General features: G+C 45.2%; 1 protein-coding gene across 6 annotated transcripts in view; it reads right to left on the bottom strand.

Moving 5' to 3' along the window:
- Positions 1 to 20,690, bottom strand: part of HNF4G (hepatocyte nuclear factor 4 gamma) — a 276,933-nt gene that overhangs the window by 74,834 nt on the left and 181,409 nt on the right. The window contains exons 1-2 of one of the 6 annotated variants that reach the window (XM_039527146.1): positions 3,315 to 3,380; positions 2,736 to 2,815 (exon numbers count right to left, since the gene is read on the bottom strand). The exons of 1 other annotated variant lie outside the window; for it this stretch is intronic. Coding sequence is in view for 2 of the 5 variants with exons in the window: in XM_039527143.1 (XP_039383077.1) it covers positions 3,315 to 3,483 (169 nt within the window). In the remaining 3 variants the exon portion in view is untranslated. Of the gene's footprint in view, positions 1 to 1,334; positions 1,358 to 2,735; positions 2,999 to 3,092; positions 3,114 to 3,314; positions 3,929 to 20,690 lie in introns of those variants that run through there. 4 more of the 6 variants (XM_039527143.1, XM_039527148.1, XM_039527145.1 and 1 more) reach the window with 4 other exon arrangements.

Genomic DNA, 20,690 nt, shown 5'->3' with positions numbered 1-20,690 from the left:
TGTATCAGACAGCAACAAGAATCAGTGCTGTGTAAGATACAACATATGCAACTCTGCCTACATTTTCCTTCTTAACGTCACTGTAAACAGGATCTCTTCACCTGCTTTTGAACTTACTTAGGAAGCAAAATTTGGCCTTCCATACAGATGAGTTGCTTAATTAAATAACAGGTGAAAAGAAATTAATCAAGAGATCTTTAAAACCTTATAAACTGTAAATCTAGCTAGCAAAGGGCCCTTACTACCACTGAAAATTAATATTGTGTGATCCCTAAATAGCCTAACCAGTAAGGTATCAAATAGCCGATACATACGCTCTATTACTGTATGGTATTGTGCACAGAGGGAGTGAAAGAGTGGGAAAGGGTATGAAATACACAGTCTAGAGCATGGTGCAGAAATTAACAAATGGAGTGCAGTTGTCCCTTTTACTTTAAAGAGGTCCAAACCAAAATCTATTTGGCTCAGAATGACAGCATCATACCAGTGATTGATTCTTAACTATCTGCATATCATACTTATCCTTATTCTTGACATAACAGATTTTTGTCATAAAAGCAGCAAATCACAATGTTTTAATGACTACTCAGAAATTCCCCAGATGGAACCACCTTTTTGTAGTGCTATTAATAAAAATTCCAGTTACTGTGTTACTAATTTTTGGAAGCCTTAAAGAAAAGTTTTATTTTACTGGTGATCTTACATGTTATAAAAGAATTAATAAAAGCCTAAGACATCTTTTTGTTTTCTCCATATCTAACAAAAAAGCAATGTAGAAGAACATAGAATACTGGATATATAAATATGCAACATCAAAAATATGTATTGGCCCTCTTTTTCAGGCCCAATACTGAAAAATCTGAGTGCCTGCTGAGAGAGGCAATGGGAGCTGACTGTACTCAAACCATTACAGGATCAGGCTCTTATACACCAAGTCAGTAGAAGATTAAAGTAGCCATTGGTTTTGTAGCTAAACAAATATATTCACCAAAATTCTGAACAAGTCACTTCAAGCAAACTGACATCCAAATTCTCATTTACATTGGTGCACAGCTCAACTGAAATCAAGAAAGAAAGGTGGGTGGAATAGCCTAGACATAGGACCTGAGGAAGCACGGGGGCAAAGATGTCTTTACGCTACCTTGAGACACCCTCACTCTGGTCAGGATCCAAATCAATCTCCAGTAGAAATTAGAGCAGCCTCAGGGTTGATATAATTTATGTCTAACTGTGCACATCCGTAAGGGACTGGTCAAGTAATTGCCAGGTCTCACACACACACACACTAATCATGATTCCTTTTCTCCAGCCACACCTTCTATACTGGGGATTACCTTGTGAGGGTGGCATAGAGCTGCTATGTTGGCTCCCATTACCTGAGATTCCTCCTATGCTGAAGAGTATAGTTAGCAAGATGGCTTTATGGCACAAAAGAGCTGTAGCAAAACAGTGAATTAGGCCTATTAGTTACTCTGGATTTACACTAATGTAACAAAATGGAATTTGGCCCAGAATGTCCCCTTTCTTATAAAGAATAAGTTTTAGGTAAAGTTATGCTTTGTGCTAAGGAGCCAGTGGAGGAAACTGTATATTCCATATGTGTGAGTTGCTAAAATGAAAGATAACATTCTGAACAAGATAACTGCATTACGATCTTGTCCAACACCTTATATTTTGTATGTGTATGAGGTGAGCCACAGTGAGGGCTGGTATGCATCAGTGAGAAAGGAGGAGAGGGACAGGGAACTGAGTACCAGACAATGAATAGCCTTTTAAAATGCTTTTTTCCTGTCAAACCTTCAGAGACAGAGAAATTATGAGAAGTGTAGATTGTTACAAAAGACCATTTTAAAGGTTTTCCATCATTTCTCTCATAATAAAAAGGAAAAATCAACAATTTCTTGTTCATAATATTCTATCAACACCTGGATATAATTGAAAGTTTCAGATTTCTCTTAGGCAGGGGTTCTCAAACTGGGGTCCTGGTTATTATCTGGGGGGTCACGAGCTGTCAGCCTCCACCCCAAACCTCGCTTTGCTTCCAGCATTTATAATGGTGTTAAATATATTAAAAAAAAAAATTTAATTTATTGGGGGGGCTCACACTCAGAGCCTAGCTATGTAAAAGGGGTCACCAGTACAAAAGTTTGAGAACCACTGTTCTTAGGCATGTTGCATAAACTCCAAAATAGTACTTTTAATGGGCATAGGAATTATTTAGTGCTTTATATTTTTCTCCAATCACTCTTAAGTGAATCCTAAAATCAAGAAATTCAGGAACCTGGAAAACTGTTTAATACAATCAATCTGACTCACACAATGAGTTTTCAGAAACTCAATAATATGGATGACACTTTAAAATAATGTAGTAGGGAAATGACAGTAACTCAAAAATACATATTATACAATCAACAGTACAAAAAAAGACAATGATAGCTATATAATGAAATTTTCCACATTAGCATGGAGATGGAATATTATTGACCATAGTCATGTGAAAACTAACTTGAAGAATGGTGTTATTTTTGCTGCACAGTATATGTTGAATAAAATATTTGAACCTATTTCCCATGCCAACTACTGGAAGCGAGTATCATAGACTGCACCATAAATTGTTCTGTCATTTCGACTGCACACACTGGTAGGCCTTAAAACTTGACCATATATCTGTGTGTGAAATCCAGATAATTCTTTGCTCTTCCCCTTCTCTCCCGCCTATGTGACAATGTTTTTACCTTTGAAAAACAATCGGCGTGCTTTAGCATGCCCTGATAAGGCCCTCCGTCATTCCCAAGTGTCATTCTGATCACCAACCCTACAATAATAAATCAGCCCACTTCACGTGTGATCACGAGGTTCAGGCCCGGAACTCAGCAAGGTAACACATTTCCTTTGTACAGCTTGGTTCCCCTCTCTTGTTATCAGGGCAAGTCTAGTGCGGAGTCTTGAACGGGAATGCGTTGCCCGTTCTCTCCACAGCCCAGTGCCCTGCTTTCTCCCTGCGCGCCACGTTAAACGCCTTGCGGGCCTCCCGCGGCCCAGCCCCCGCAACCTGCAGCTGCACCCTCCCAACATGGATTTCTTCAGCTCACCCAGAGGCACGTGACCCCCCGGAAACCATTGTTCTCCCTCCCGCAGCCAGAGCCACTCTTCGCGTTTGCACTTGGCCCGGGCCCGAGCCACCCGGCGGCGGCGGCGGTGGCAGCGGCTCTCGGGGCGCTGGGCCGGGAACCCGGCTGCAATGTGCGAAGCGGGGGCAGCGGCGTGGCGGGGGAGGGGCGCTCAGTTAGTCCCTGCTCACAAGTGAAACTTACCTGCTGGGCACAGCCGCGGCTCCGTTGCCTCTCGCGTCGCAGCTCGGCAAGTCAGGGCAGCGGCTGCAGCAGCATCCCCCGGGAACGGCTCCCGCCACCCCCCGGGGGGGCCCTGGTCCTGCTCGGGCCGCGGGAGCTGGGCTGGTTTCGCTGGCAAAGCCTTTACCATATGCTCGAGCGGGGGATATTAACTTTGCTCAATGGCGACAGGGCACCAGGCTGAGCCCGAGCATCAGATCGATTTACTAAACAAACTGAAACGTGGGTGGGGATGTTAAACAGTAACCAGCCGCCTCAAGGAAAACTGAAAGCGGCTCCTGCTGGCTCGGCTGCTCCCACGGCCCGGGCCCTTTCCGCGGGCGGGGCAGCACCAGCGCCTTGGGGAAGCGGCTTCCTCGGCCCCAGGTGCTGCTCCTGGCCAGGAGGCCGAGCGAGAGGCTAGAAGCGCGGCACGAAAACCCCGAGCAGGGCCAGTTCCCCGGCTCACGTGCCGGGCGTGCACCTGCCAAGCTCCAGCCGGACCGAGGGGTAGCCCGGCAGGCGTGGGGTGGGGTCTGAGAGGACAGCCCCCAACGCAGCCATTCACCCCACTGGCAACTGAAGCTCCCGTCACACACCACAGAGCCGTGCAGTGGGGCTAGAAAGCGAGTGGGTGATTGGATTTAAAGGCCATGCTCGAGCCTCGAAGGCTGCACTTTTCCCGTCCTCCGATCTGCACATGCTCAGCAGCCTTGCTGGGGAGAATCCCACTGCGCCCTCCAACACCTAGTCAATAAGATCAATACGATCCCCTTTACAAATTTAAGGTAGCAGTACTGAAGGGGGCTGTAAGCCAGCGCTTCCTGCTGCGCTGGCAGGGCAGGATTCCCCATCATGGCAGCGTGATCACTTGGAGACCCAGGATAGGCTGAGTGACATCCTGCCTGGCATACAGAAAAGGGATGGAGACTATTTTCTACTTTCATCATCCCTATAAGGATAATATAGGGAAGTTTGACAGACAAAGGTGCTAGAGGACCTCAGTGAAGAGAAAGAGAGGTATATGTTTCCCCAGCCCAACACACAAATAACTCATCAGTCATTTCGAGATATTTTCTCCCTTGGGTGTTTGTTTGCACTGAAATAAATACTTTTATTCTGCCTGGCAACCCTGGCGTAGGAGGAGAACATTCCTACTATCACTAGTGTTTAGCACTGGGACCCAAGACATCTAGCCGACGTTTCTCTCTACAATGCTCTCTGGTGTCTTTCAAGCCACCGATGTGATTTTTATAGATAAGACACAAACACACGCAAGCACAAACTCCTAAATAAGAGTGTGATCCTCGGAAATAATCAGAACAAGTCAGACATGTTATTAACCCCGTGCTGTCATTTAATCTCCTTAAAATTTTCCCCTCCCCGATTGTTCTGCAGTAACAATGTCATTGTAGATCAAAGGGCTGGATCTTTCTCTCTTGGATCAAAAGTTTACTCAGTTTACTTCCCTCTGTTTCATTTAATCTCTTTTTGAATGCATCCGTTTTTAAAGAAACCTGGATAACAGTGAAGTGTCATAACTAAAACATCTCAATTCCCTCTACCTAGGATACTAGTTAGATGGAACTTCAGCTGCCTACCCAGAGCACCTGGGAGAGACTGTGGCACAAGGAAGTAGCCATTAAATAACAAGACATTGTTCTGCGAAATTACAATTTTGCAGATTTCAAATAATAATTAACGGCTAGCCTATCGTGGAACCAAATTCTCCCTTCATTCACACCCGTTATGGCTGCGTTGACATCAAGAAGATAGATACACATAATAATTTTGATGCGAAATATCGAAGGTTTTCTATATCATCGTTCACGAGTGTGGCTGAAGAAAACAGGATTTGGAAGTTGTTACCAGGCAAGGAAGAGGTCTTCTTACTGAGTTTCTGGGGGGAAAGGTCTTCCTAACAGAGGAAGATTCGGGGTGTTCCTTTACCTTGTCTTTGTTAGCACTTTTGTATCCCATCACAATAAATATGAATGTACCAGTGATTTACTGGCACTGTCACAACAGAGAAAACAACCAGTTTCGAGTAAAAGCGTGAAAATATGGTTCTTTCCGCACCCTTTCTCTTGTATTTGAATGCGATCGAGGATTATTGGTTTACTCAGTGAGAAAATCGGCAAGTTTGCTCTACTTTCTTACTGTTAAGATGGCGCCACGCCTTTATTCTCGTTCCGATTACTAATTCATTTATAGCGTTCTGCGTGAAAATCCTGAATCAAAATATTAGAGGCATTCGACTTTTACTTTGAATGCATTAGACGTTATACGGCGATTTAAGCATTTAGTAACTTATATTAATAACCAGAAATAATTGTCCAGATATGCAACAAGGAAAATGTAAATAGCTCCCAAGAACTCGAGTGTCATTTTAAAGGGCATTTTTAAAAGGCCAGTAAAACTCACTCAGGAAGATTTTAGGGGGGTGTATGCTGTCCATATCCTGCCGCAGACAAAATGCTAGGGATTCTGCATGCCAGGGCAACACTAACAATGAAATAAATGCAAGTGCTGCTGGTCTGAATGCAGTTTGTGGTAATTTGCAGAAGCAAGTGGCCAGTTTGAAAAGCATCTGCTACTGACTGAAAGCTGCAAACCAGATCTGATAATCTAAACTAGTCTTGTGGTGCCAATTATTAATGGTCATTTATATTATATGAATAAAGCCAGCGAATATGATTTGTTTTCTCTCCAAATTAGCACGGAATGTTTACAGTGAAGCCACTTGGTCACCAGAGGCAAATCGTTATCACAAGAAAGCGATGCAAATTGACTTAATAATTGTTACAAAGTTGTAAATGAATCGAACAATTCAGGAGATACAAACTTCCAAGGTAAATCACTCTGTTGGGAAAAAAACAATGGGAATGGCTGCTACTTTGTATCAAAACTAAATGACTTGTAGAAGATGAGATGGAATGTCTTTGATATGCTGTGAATATTTGTGTATAGTGAATATTTCTCGACCCACAAGGCCACATTTGATGTCAACTTAATGTCACTCGTGGTTTTCATTTCTCCTTTAGTTTCTTCTCAGAGTAGTTTTACGATCTGCTGCCTATTTTCGTTACCATTCCGTTAAGAAGCTATAGGAGAAAAGTGGCATCTTGAAGGTAACCTCGCTGGCCAAGCTACCTTTAAAAAGTTATTTTCACGTGTCACCTTCAAAATAAAATCCTTGTGATCGCAAAAGAGCCAACCGTGCCTAGAAACAGGAGCAGATCGCTTCCTTTGGTGCATTCCCTGTGCAGCCTTTTTGATTTTCCTCAAAGGCCAGGCACCTGCAGATTGTACTTATGTCGAACTTGGAGAAGTTTGTTGTGGAGAGGAGGCTATCGTGAGTGGAGTAGGAGAGTAAAAGTGATGATGGCACGATATGGCCCTATAGCTCTATCATCTCCTCAAGTGGAATCCACGATCCCTCTCCCCTCCCCACTCTCTCTAACTACATCACCCAGCCAGGTACGGAGGGCTTGGGAGGTTGGACTGAACGTAGGGAGCAAAGCCGCAGTAGCCCTTTGCGGTGTTACACACGCTAATGAGGATTTCCAGGTTCGGACCCTTGGCAGCACTGCCCACGGTAGAACCCTTTCCTAGCGAATCCCCCAAGCGTCCTGCTGCCGGGGGCTCTGGGTGTAGATAGACACTTGTAGGCGAGCCGGGAATGAATGTGCCGCTCCCCGGCATCCCCTGTCCAGCAACTCACTCCATCATCGCCCCGACCGCCCCTTAACAGGGCGGCGGCCATCCACTTTTTCAAACGATCGTTTATTTTCGCAGGTCTGCCGCGGAACGTGGCTGTTTTCCTGCCCGGACAAGCGCTCGCATTTTGCTTGTGACCTCAACTGGGGGAGCATATTGAGCTCATCAGAAAGGGGGCAGGAGTCAGCCCTGCTCACCTATCGGACTGCCCCCGATCCGAATTGCCTTTGCATGGGTGTTTAGCCGCTTCTTTTGTTTTAACTCCAGGATCATTAAGCTCCAGGTGAAGCAACTGTCGGTGCACTGATCCTTCCGCTTCCCTGGGCTGTTTTTTTTCCTGTTACCGATCCATCCCTTGGAAGTAATTCATCGGGGCTGTGCACTGTTTATCTCAGCGTAGGAGATTCTCTTACAAAACCTTGAATTCTTCACAGGAGCCCCTACAATTTGTTAACACAGAGAGCTGTGAAAGGAGCCCCAAGTGCCATGTAAACGGCTGACAAGAACCGCAGCCACCTAGGGTCACGGATTGCCGCTGGCTTAAAAAGTGAAATACAGGAAATGATCAGGATCAAACCTGTTCAAAGAGACAACTATTTTTGTTTAGTTAGTTGAAACCATAAATAGAAACCCTTGTCTAACCTAGTAGGTTCTTTTGGGCATCCAGTTTTGCTGATTCCAGAGCACTTGGGATCCTGATACAAGCCCTTCTGTGTTTTCTTACCCAGGAAAAAAATAAGTCTGAGCTATTTGTACAAATGCTATAAACCTTTTTAAAATATAAATCTTAGGATTATGCAGCCCCTAAACCGCTTTGAGCTGTTTTCAAATACTACATTAGAAACGCTGTTTTCTGTAAAGGTCTCTTACTAAAGTATTAATTGCCATGGTCCATGAAAGATTTGCAGACTTTACGATCATTTATGGTACGTGCAATAAAAACCAGGTGATAGGAGCAGACTGGTTCAAGGTGTAATGCAAAGATGTATTAGGTGCCCTTGGCAACTATCTGTGGGTGCTGTTTGTATTTGCAGAACACACCCTTCTCTGCAATGAACACTTCTGCAACCTTACCTGGGGTTTGGGTTGTTCATTTCCAGAGCCCTGGACAGCTACACAATGGAGCCATAGATTTCCGGCAAAGGGAATCAGATGATTCGAAACCAATTCCAGTCCCCAGAATATTTCAAATTCAAGTTAGATCATTAAATCAAATTTGAAGAAAAGGAACCTTCAGCATGACTTATAGGATTCCCCCTTGTCGTTTAATAAACAAGCTGTGTGTAGTAACTCTTCACTTCAGTGCTCCCTTGCCCCCTTTTAATACCGAAATTGCATTATTGCACCGCTACCAAAAAAAAATACCCCGATTATGAACCCCTCAAAGCCTAGGAGCAAACTCCCCAAAGGACAGGACAATACTAGAATGATCTTGTTCTTAAGAGTCTCACAAGAAAGGACGCTGGGGATCTTAAATGCATTTTTTGAAGATTATGCTAATACCTGCAGATTACAAGAGTTTATTGTACTAACACCGAAACAAAACAGTCTCAGGGCTGTTTCTTATGGTAATTGGTATCCGTATTGTTTAAGATTAATTTAGAATCCCTATTTTCCAGCACTAGCAGCAGCTATGGAGGGGGAATCAGCCATTCCCTTCTCACCCACCCTATTTTCTAACGTTATGAACTTTGAAAGTCGTAATTGTCACAAGACAGTTAATTAACTCCACTTCAACGCAGTGCAGTTAGTTAAAGTGTGACAAAGAACCAAATGTACCAGAGCACGCACACTTCAAGGTATTCAGAAACCTATACATGCCATCTAGTGGGCATAATAGAAAACGATATGCCAGCTTTCTCAAGCTCCCCCGATACTGTTCTGTAGCTCCTCTTCCAGGCACACACACCAATGGCATTCTATCTAAGGGGAGTTAAATACCTGCTTAAAAGGGCACGTCTTTATCGTACCTTGCCATTGATTTCATTCTAGGATCAAAAAGCCCCAATTCACAGTTTTCTCCATAGGAGAGTGAGGGGAGCAGAAAGGAAGAAGGGAGGGGTCTCTATCTCTAGAGATAGATACAGATAGAAATAGAAATGTACAAAGTCACACTCTATCTATATCTATCTATAGATAAATTTACAGTCACAATGTGTGGGAAAGCTATACACTGTGACCTACAATGTAACAGAACCACTGAATCCTGTAATTTCCTGTAATAGCAGTTACAACCGTTAAAAAAGAAAGCAAACCCCTGCCATAGTGTAACAATGTTACACCATTCTCCAGGGGCTGCAGAAGGAAACAGATTGTTGATCATTTACGGTAGATACTCTCTCATAAATAGAATATAAAGCAGACTGAGGCCTCAGACCTGAAAGCATTTAAGTGCGTGCCTAACTTCACTAACTTCAGTACTTCTGTTAATTTCTTCCCCTGAAAAAAAGTGTGGCTTCAGATGATGCAAATAATGGGGTCAAATTCTCATCTAGCAAAATTATCATTAATATTAATAGCAGTGAAGTGCTTGTGTGGAGAATATATCCATCATTTTTTATTAGATACCCCAGAATGCCAAATACTGTCCCTTGGAATAGTATTAATGAAGTAACATACCCAGATAGTTTTATATAGAGAAGGACTATGGTGGAAGCAATTCTTCAAATAAAAACAACTGCAAATAATATTTAGATATAATCTGTTGATAGTGTGGCTTCATCCAAGGAAGTCAATACAAACCAAATGGTCTGGAGTATTTTATATAGCTGTGTGAACAATAAAATCCACAACATTAATTCAAAACACTTAGCAAAAAGTATATATATGAATTAAAATATTTGAATAGGTTTTTTCAAATTGCAAAATTCCACTCTGATGTTCAATTATTCTTATTTTAAATGCTTCAATATTTGATTTCCGAAAACACTGGCAATGCATCTGACAGAGATTATGTATTGTTTAGCCAATCTAAGGACTTGTAGCTTTGTGTACACTTGAGCAAGCTGTAAAACACCTCATGCCCACACACAAAAGCGATCCAAAGAGCATGCCAAATATCTTTTGGATTCGACTGAAGTAGTTTATTTAATTCCCCCACTACTGTCCTACTCTGCACTGGTTGCTTTTCAAACCTCCCAGGATCTACAGCTCATAGGAGTTGTGCTAGGAACTGTGGAATTCCAACCCAGAGAACACTGCAACTGAAACAGACAAAACAAAACAAACAAACAAAACAAAACAAAACCCTGCACTTGCATAGAAGCATGGCAAAACTGCAACAGTCTAGAACAAATATTGTCAAAGATAGTGTTCACACACTGAACTATTTGTGCTTAAACTGGTTCCATCTCACTGGCTCAATTAGGCATAGTTCCTTATGTAGTGTAGACATGCCTTAGAAAATTACTCTTTACAGTCAAATCTGGCTTTGTCTACACTAGAGACCCTAGTGAAAGACCCTAGACATTTTGTAGAAGATTTTGGGTCAACATACAAAAATTGCCCAAATGGTCTAGTAACCATTTAAAACAGACTGCCATTCAGTTAAAGCTTCACTGGTTCATATGAACCATTTTACTGCCAGTATGGATGCAGCAAGTTGAAACAGTTCAATTTGTCTTCCCTAGCACTGTCTCACAGCACATTATGAAGTCTCCCAGAATGCACTGCTTCTGGGAGCTGAGCTGGGAATTGTGGGATAGGCTTTACAAGTGAACTGTTTAGAATAATACTGGTGTGGACATGGTACAAAACAGACTGAGCATGACTGGCATAGATGCACTAAGCTGTTTGTAATTAAACTGGTTCAGTACAACCTGTGTAATTACAATGGGTTCAATTCTTTAGTACAGATCAGGCCTGAGTGTCAGCAATGGGCTTCATTATTGCAGAATGTGAATTAACTGCAGACATAGACTAGGAAAATTGTAGTGCATAATAACTGAGTAGTGTCCCTTATAGTTTTGGAGCCTTCCAGTGGACCTCCCATTCTATTCTTATTGCAGAAGCCACCAAATCCTAACAGAGCAACTGTATATAATGATTACATCTACACTGCACATGTATTTTGGCACTGTGTAGAGCAAATACTTGTGTAGCCCCCTAGCATGGGTATAAACAGCAGTACAGACAGTGAGGCTTAACTTAGGTGAGCAGAGTGAAGACATGCCTGGAGGGTATGGGTATGTACATGAGTGTATACTCTACAAGGCTCTCTAGTTGCCCAAGCCATGTCTCCCTATTTATACTGCTACTTTTAGTTGTGTAGTGTTTCAATGCGTTCCCACTACTGGAGCCTTTTCCTGCCACAGGAAAAGACTCGGACAGCAGGGAAAGGCTCTGGCAGCGAGGAGTCAGCAAGGGAAGCAGTGTGAAAAGGCTTAATCTTTCCCTGATGCTTCCTCCTGCCAGAGCCTGTCCTCACCACAGTACAAGGCTCTGCCAGCTCCCCATATCTAGAGCACTTCCCCACTGCAGGTAAGGACTCTGGCAATGGGGGAAAGACTCTGGTAGGGTGGTTGTAGGCAGCCAGGGAAGCAGTAGAGAAAGACTCAAATCTTTCACTGCTGCTCCCTACTGGCAGAGCCTTTCCTTGCCACAGTGAAGCCTTTTCCTGCTGCTTCCCACCCACCAGAGCACTTCAGTGACATGTGTGGATGTGGTGTGTTTTTCACTGCGGCATGTAGCTACACATACCCTGTAAGTACTGTGTAGTGTACACATAGCCTATATGTAGCTAGGCCTTGTATGTTTGTATAGTTAGCAAACAATTATTTGGAACTCAATTGTGTCCCTGGGGTTTCCTCATATTCTTAATGTTGTGTAGAGAGCAAAGACACACAACACCCTGTTCAGCAACATTTCAGAAACCACAGTTAAGCTCTGTAGTATTATAATCTTCTACTACCATTAGTAGTATAAAACTTTTTTAATTACTAGTGTGGATGGGAAAACACAGTACTATATAGGGGAAAGATCAGTATTTTCACAGCAGTGTCTTGGTTTAATATTATTCTTTAACACAGATTGATGGGGAGCACACTCCCAGGTACATAGTCTGCTCCTCAGGACTAGCCCAGGAATGTAGGTAAGCACTTGGGGCTGAGGTTGGGGTCTATGTGTGGAAATAAATTCTGACATATCTTTTCAGGGGCCTGAAACGGAGACCTTTTGAGACCTATTATTCGTGCAACCTGTATGTATACAGCTGACCCACTGGAATAGAATGCAATCCCAAATTCTTCATCTGTTATCCTGCCTGACTCTAATGACAGAAGGTTGCAGTAAGAAATGAATCATAGAATCATAGAATTCAAGATCAGAAGGGACCATTCTGATCATCTAGTCTGACCTCCTGCAAGATGCAGGCCACATAAGCCGATCCACCCACTCCTGAACTAATTCTCTCCCTTGACTCTGCTGTTGAATGCTCCAAATCATGATTTAAAGACTTCAAGTAGCAGATAATTCACCAGCAAGCGACCCCTGCCCCATGCTTCGGAGGAAGGCGAAAAACCTCCAGGGCCACTGCCAATCTCCCCTGGAGGAAAATTCCTTCCCGACCCCAAATATGGCGATCAGCTGAACCCCGAGCATGCGGGCAAGACTCTCCAGCCAGACCCTCTGGAAAAGGCTAACAATATCCCAACATTGACCCTTTGTACTAATTACCAGCGTGGCACGTTATTGACCTATTGACTAAACCCGTTATCCTATCATACCATCCTATGATACTGTAGTGAGGCGGCCTGGCTCCCGACCGGCCCAGAGAGAGAGGAACCAGAACAGCCACCTCAGTGGGCGGAGCCGCCAGGGCGGAGCTCCCGCCCCGGAGTCAAAGGGGCGGGACAGGAAAAAAAGCCGGCCTCTCAAACTCTCAGTAGCAGCCGGAGGGAGAGAGGAGGGCGCTCAGGCTCCAGGGCTCCTGACCCCGCCTGCCCCGAGCCAGGTACCCGGGCGCGGACCAAGCCTCCTCGAGCAAGGTACCCGGACGCGACGGGGACCGCCTCCTCGAGCCAGGTACCCCGAGGTGGACTGGCCGCCCCTGCCCCGCCCCGGTACGAGGAGGCCCGAGCGTTGCTGTGACCCGAGTCAGAGGAGCAGCCCGACTGCCGCTTCCAGCTCACCGAGGAGCCCATGATATGGGGAGCCCAGCGCGAGCAGGTACCCCGAGGGGGGCCGAATGCTGCCGCTGGCTGAGGGCACTGACGGCTGAGTGCTGTGCGTGCCCATGTCGGTAGGATCCCCACTGACTGCAGCGGATCCACGCCGCTGTTAGGGCCGGCTGGGACACAGTGGAGTGGGTGGGCCTGTGTCCCCTGCCACCCCACTCATGGTGGCAGCCTCCCCCCTACCAGCGTTCAGGCAGAGAAGCCTGCACTTACCTGGGCTTCTTGAACTGCTGCCATAGCTCAGTTCCGTTACAAGGGCCTGAGCCTTGAGCTATTGTTTGTTGCCCTGCCTGACTGAGGGCCTGGGCCTCCTGAGACTGATGCCGCTGCTGGCTCTGCTACAAGGACCTGAGCCTTGAACTATAGTTTATTGCCCCACCTTGGGGCTTACTGATCTTGTGGCTCAGCTCCTGAGACAAGGACCTGAGCCCCTGGGACTATTGTTTGTTGCCCCACCTGACCTAGGGCTGGGGATTACTGAACTATTGTTATTACTCAGCTCCTGATGCAAGGACCTGAGCCCTGAACTACTTTGTATTGCCCTGCCCTGATTAAGGGCCTGGGCTTCTAAGACTATTATCGTTGCTCAGTTCCTGAGACAAGGACCTGAGCCCCTGGGACTATTGGTTTGTGCTCAGCCCTGCTGTGAGGAGCTGAGCTAGAACTGCTGTGTTGCTGCCCGCCCTGACTGAGGGCTTGGGCTTAAACTAGTGACTTTTGTGTGCTCAGCCCTGCTGTGAGGAGCTGAGCTAGAACTGCTGTGTTGCTGCCCCGCCCTGAGCTAGGGCTTGGGCTTCACAGACTTAGACTGCTGCTCAGCCCTGTAGTGGGATCTGAGCTCCCTGGATTCTGGTGTGCTGCCCCGCCCTGACCTAGGGCTTGGGGCTTACTGACTCTATAACTGCTCAGCTCCGGCTGCCAGGACCGGAGCCTAGACCTAGTGTCTGCTGTCCCGCCCTGACTGAGGGCTGAGACTCCTAGCAGGAACTGTGCCTCTGCCTTCTGCCCCTGCTTGAGGGGCAGAACCCCAAAAACCCTTCAGAACCCGGAGACTGATAGGGCCGTGTAGTGAGGTGGCCTGGCTCCCGACGGCCCCTGAGACGGCACGGCCCCTACCGCGGACTATTACAGATACTATCCTATCATACCATCCCATGAATTCCATTCCTCCCTTCCCCTGCTTCCCCCTTGGAAAGCTGAATATCACAGCATCATCTCCTGGTTCCCCACTCCATGTAGCCTTGCATAACGTAGGGAATGGAAAAAGTGAAGCATGTGACCCATTAACTGTAGCTGCCTTTCATGCTACTGAAGCTAAACCTTGGATGTGATCCAGTGAAATCTACTTTTGATTAAGCTTTTCAAGGAATTTTCTATTTTTGAAAGTCTAATGTCCTAAATAGTAAACAAAAGAGACCTACAAGTTACTGATCAGATTGAAATGGAAAGAAAAAATATGAGGGAAAGACAAATTGTATTCATAGTTTAGTAAGAGTGTCACTTATGATGCAAATAAGTACCTTTTGACTAGTATTGCTATATCATTCATGCATCTTTTGCTGCCTGAGATAATTGATTGTTTTTCAATAATAGAGAACATGTGCAACAAATTTTGAAATAAATATATAAGACCTTGTGTGGGTCTAAATTAAAATGATGACCATAGTCACAGAGTTAGGACACTTCAGAAAGCCATTGACTATTGGTGGGAATTGATCAATGAAGCAGATAAGACACTCTTCATCTCTCTGCCCAAAAAAGGTAAAATTAAATATAGGTTCATTTGGTGGACTTAAGTAGAAGAAACTACAGGAAGAGAAAATACAAATTTTCCTAACATCATCCCTTTATATGCAGTAGCTTTGACAATGAAAAGTGACTTACTGTACCATAATTTTCATATCTTATATTTTGCTATAGAGTATGTATATTATAAACTCTATTTTATTTCTCTGTAAATGTCAGGAGAGCATAAATCAATAATAGAGTGGTAACTATGCAATTAACTCACATCTCTTCTGTACCTTCATATTAGCATCACTGAGAGTGGTATCACCTTTTCAGTGACCTCAATGTAAGCAATAACATCCTTTTCTGTTGAAATTAATTTTTTTAAGTGAACTTAATGCTCCTGAAAGGTGATGGATTGACAGCCCTGGGAACTGAAGTTCTCTAGCCACAGACAAGATACAGCATGGGCAGTAGTAGTACACACTTCTCCAAGCTGTCCACTCAACTCTGTCTCAGAGAGCTGCAAATGATGTTTACCATCCATTTTCCTTCAGTGAGACATAGAAGCATCACTGGCATCTTTGTTATGATATATCTATAGTCAAATAGTAACTAGAGTAAGAACTTTTAGATAAGCTCCCACATTCCTTTAATTAGTAGTGACATAAGTAATATTTGAACCATAGCCCCAGAGGTGAAAGAGTCTGTATCCCATTTCCAATCCCCTGAGCCACACAATTTGTAAGAAAGTGTTGTTTAACTAATACCTTGAAATATCGAAACAATTAAGGAAGTTATATGGTAAATATAATGAGATGCCTCTAACAGAGCTGTGAGATCCTAGAAGAGTTATGATTTCTGTGGAAAGTGGAGGAAAAACAGTCTCTACGCAAAAGAATAAATGGACACAAATCTGACATCAGGAATCATAACATTCAAAAACCAGTGGGAGAACACTTCAACCTCTCTAACCACTCAGTGACAGACTTGAAGGTGGCAATTTTGCAACAAAAAAAACTTCAAAAACAGACTCCAAAGAGAAACTGCTGAACTTGAATTAATATGCAAACTAGATACTATTAACTGTGGGTTAAACAAAGACTGGGAATGGTTGGGTCATTACACCAATTGAATCTATTTCCCTATGTTAAGTTCTCCTCACACCTTCTATGGGCCATCTTAATTATCACTTCAAAAAGTTTTTTTCCTCCTGCTAATGATAGCTCATCTCAATTGATTAGACTCTACCTGTTGGTATGCATACTTCCACCTTTTCATGTTCTCTGTATGTATAAATATCCCCTGTCTGTGTGATCCATTCTATGCATCCGAAGAAGTGAGCTGTAGCTCACGAAAGCTCATGCTTAAATAAATTTGTTAGTCTTTAAGGTGCCACAAGTACTCCTGTTTTTTTTAGTTAAAATAGAGTTTCTTGAAAATGTACTTGTAATATAATAATATTATTTTTTATGTGTGTGTTTTTCAACATGGTACAGTACAAATGGAGTCACAGTGGGTCTAGCGGGGAAAGGATGGTCCAGGGATAGCCTATGACTCAAGAGATTTGGGTTTAAATACCTCCTTTATCACAGATTTGCCATCTGCCCTTGGGCAAGTGCCTCTGTGCCTCAATCCCCCCCAGCAAGCGGAGGGTTAATAGTACTTCTTTCTGTCACAGGGGTGTTCTGAAGATAAAGACTGTGAGATGCTTGGACACAATGGTAACAGGGGAGCCATACAAATACCTAAGATACGGTTGTTCCAGGATATATTCCCCTAAGCATAAATCTTTATAGGGTGCTTCCTTCTTCAAATATGGCTGCAGAAAAATGTTGGGCAATTTCTTAGAGGCGGGCTCCTATTCTTACTGTGATTTTTGATGCAGATGATATACTATGGCATCTACTGTAGGTCCTGATCCTACTTCCACTGAAGTAATGGCAAGAGCAAGTGGGGGGCAGTGAGACATTTCCCCTTCTCCCTCTGCTTTGGGTACAGTGCTCCCCTGTATATCCTCCTTTGCATTTACTGGCACAAGGAAGGCACCCCCTCCCATTTCAGTGTATTCTAAAACCAGGCAAAACTGTTGCAGACTTGAACAGGAGCAGGGTTGAGTCCATAGGCATTTGTAATGCTCCCCTCACAATCATTTTAAAAAGATGGTCTGCAAGTAGATTGTTAACTCCCATTCTCCCATGGCTGATACAGGATATTTTGGAATGTATTGGGAGTACATAGTTAAATGACAGGAACAGGGATTAACATTTTCAATGCTGTTTCGGGGATTTAGACACATATCCTTCATTAAAGCAATTGGGAGATGTGTGGCTGAATGGCTTTGGAAACCTCAGTTTGTCTTTGTTTTGATGTAACCTCCTTGTCACAGGGTGACATCCCACTCCTGTCTTCTTCTCTGTCTACACAGACTCAAAGACCTTCAGTTGTTAGACACCCCAGTGCAGTTTTTTTACCTTGGCTCCTCCCACCACCTTATTGAACCATACACCATAATTATTTACAGTTTCAGTTTTACCGCGGTTCTCTGCCAAGAGGAGAGGAAAGGAAAGAGCTGTCTCTACCTAGCGATCTGTGCTGGCTCTGGCTCTAAAAGCCTGCCTGCCTCTCCCCTGCACTTCCTTCCTTTGTAGGGTGGGGCAATCCCCTTTTTGGCTGGGGCAATCCCCTTTTTAATCTCTATCCTGGGTGGCCAATTTTTTTGGCAATGCCCAGTTTTGCCAAAAAAGTGGGGCATGCCCCCTTAGTGGGGCACAGAGAAACATTCAGGAGGGGGAAGAGTTGGAAGCACCAGCCTTGCATGGTGGGGCTTGGGCAACTCATGACACCAGGTGGCTCGTGTGTGTGTGTGGGTCCCCTAAGGTCAGCCCCACATGTTGGAGGGGGCTCAGGCGAGCAGCTTGGGCTAGCACCATGCATGGGGGGTGGGAGGATTGGGCAAACAGCTTGGGCTGAGGAAGGCAGGGACTAGGGTGAGCCTCACGTGGTGGCCCATTTTCCCTTTGGGAAACCCTATTCCTGGGTTTTCTTATACCTCCATTGTTAATGGGACAATTTGCTCATTGGTCCTGCCCCACCCCATTCTAATCCTCTAGTCAGGCCCTGTCAGGTCCACCCCAGGCAGCATTAATTGGTGTTTAAGTGACCAGAGTGGTGGCTCAGCTGTTGGTTCCCAGCACTTTGCCACACACCTCTATTTGGGAGAGGGATAAAGTCTCTGTAAAGAAAGTCCTCTCTAAAATATACACGTTTCTTATACCCACTTTTCCATCCAAGGTAAGAACAGCCTACCGCATGAAGACCAAACCATTGTTATGTCTCCAGGTCTGACTCAACTCACCTTTCTGTACACCCAGATAATTGATCACATCCTGCAAAGCTCACTAGCACCAGAGTCTAAAGTCAATATGCCATTAGCTATTAGTATTCCAGGCTACATCCAGTCAGGTCACTCTTTTGCTATGCCACCTGTATTTCCCCATTGTGGTCCAGCAAGGGAACCACTCTGAGGCTTTCAGTTCCCCAGCCGTTACCTCTCCTGGATGGAGACATGTAGCTCTCCCTCCTGATTGTGTTATTTCTAGGCTGAACAGTTCCCCTCCAACACTGATATTCCACAGCAAGACAGACTTTCTAAGCTGACCTGCTTTGCCTTCTCTTCAGAGGCACTATACAGCATACTTACCTACACTTATAGGTTAGCACACAGCCCATTCTAAGCAAGCACATTTATTCTTAGGGTAAAGCATTTCAGAGACATCATATTAAAACAATAAAGAGACACAGGCATGCTAATAAGCTTACCAGAGATCAGCTCAACTCCAAAAAGGGCTCTGGCAGGTGAACAGTCCTTTAGAACCCACAAAGGGATATTTGTGTGGTTACAAGTACATAACTGCTTTGGCTCAGAACAAGCACCCCCCTACCAGAGAATCTGTGGGCTTGGCTACACTTACAAGTTGCAGCGCTGGTGGAGGCTTTCCAGCGCTGCAATTACACCCCGTCCACACTTGCAGGGCACAACCAGCGCTGCAACTCCCTGGTTGCAGCGCTGGCTGAAAACCCATCCCGGCAGGGGTATAAGGAGTGCAGCGCTGGTGATCCAGCGCTGCTCAGCAGGTGTGGACACTCAGCAGCGCTTTAATTGTCCTCCAGGGAATAAGGAGTTATCCCAGAATTCCTGTTCAGCCACTCTGCTCATCAGTTTGCACTCTACTGCTCTTGCCTCAGGTGACCCGCCCTTTAAATGCCCCGGGAATTTTAAAAATCTCCTTCCTGTTTGCTGCAGCCAGGTGTGTGTGGAGTGCAATCAGTTAATCTTTCCAGGTGACCATGCCTCCACGCGGCAAACGAGCCCCAGCATGGAGCAATGGCGAGCTGATGGACCTCATCAGTGTTTGGGGGGAGGAATCTGTGCAGGCACAGCTGCGCTCCAGCCGTAGGAATTACGATATCTTTGAGCAGGTATCAAGGTCCATGCTGGATAGGGGCCATGATCGGGACGCACTACAATGCAGGGTGAAAGTTAAAGAGCTGCGGAGTGCCTATTACAAAGCCCGCGAGGGCAATCGCCGATCCGGAGCTGCCCCCACGACCTGCCGTTTTTACAGGGAGATGGACGCGATACTTGGGGGTGACCCCACTGCCAATCCCAGGACAACGATGGACACTTCTGAGCAGGCTGGGGGACAGGAGGAGGAGGAGGCGGAGGCGGCGGCGGGGGGGGAGGAAACCGCGAGTGAAGCTCCTGGGATGGGGGAAGACACCCCAGAGTGGGCATGCAGCCAGGAGCTCTTCTCAAGCCAGGAGGAAAGTACCCAATCGCAGCAGCCAGCAGTTGCAGAAGGACAAGCAGAGGAGCGGGTTACCGGTAAGCGGCTTTTATTTTCTGGGTGGAAATGTTTCTGGAGAGGAAGGGGGGTTATGGCTGCATGCATGCCAGACTAGTAGATGTGGAATAGCCCGTTGATGTGGTCTATCACGTCGCGGTAATCTGCTTCAGTTATCTCAGCAAAAGTTTCATCCAGAGCGTGGGCAATATGCCTGCGCAGGTTTATAGGCAGAGCCACTGTGTTCCTTGTCCCAGTCACGCTGACGCGTCCGCGCCACTGTGCTGCGAGTGGTGGGGGGACCATTTCTGAACACAGGCAAGCCGCATAGGGTCCCGGGCGGAATCCACATTGCTCTAAAAGAGCCTCCCGCTGTTCCCTAGTGACTCGTAGCAGGGAGACATCTTCCAGGATTAACTCCTGTGAAAAATGTTGGGAGACTCTTTAGTGAAGAGATAGGGAGATAGTGAAGATCACCCCTGCAGCTGCATCTTCACTCAACCCCTCTATCACTCCAGATTACCCGAAGCAACCAGCTCCCCTCTATCAATCAAGCCCCACTTCTCCCTCTATAAGCACCCCTCACTCACCATTTTGTGGCTTCTGTCGTGTTATGCGTGTGGTAAAAGAATGCTAAAGTGAGAACTCCCTCAGTGTGACAATTCATGTCTGGAGATAGTGGATACAATGCTGCCCCTGTTAAATGTTGTCATTTCTGGGTTTCTACAGTGACCTTGACTACTGGACTGAGCAGATGTTCCACAGCACAAAGGCTTCAAAATTTGAGAAAAAATCCCCGAAAGAGCAAAGAGGACATGCTGAAAACTGTTCTTCATCACTCTGCTAGAGAGAGTAAGGAATTGAAAGAGTGGCGAGAGAAAGAAAGCAGG

The sequence above is a fragment of the Mauremys reevesii genome, linkage group 2 (assembly GCF_016161935.1).
Source record: "Mauremys reevesii isolate NIE-2019 linkage group 2, ASM1616193v1, whole genome shotgun sequence".
In the NCBI taxonomy this organism is placed as follows: domain Eukaryota; kingdom Metazoa; phylum Chordata; order Testudines; family Geoemydidae; genus Mauremys; species Mauremys reevesii.
This window is presented reverse-complemented; position numbering and strand designations above follow the sequence as displayed.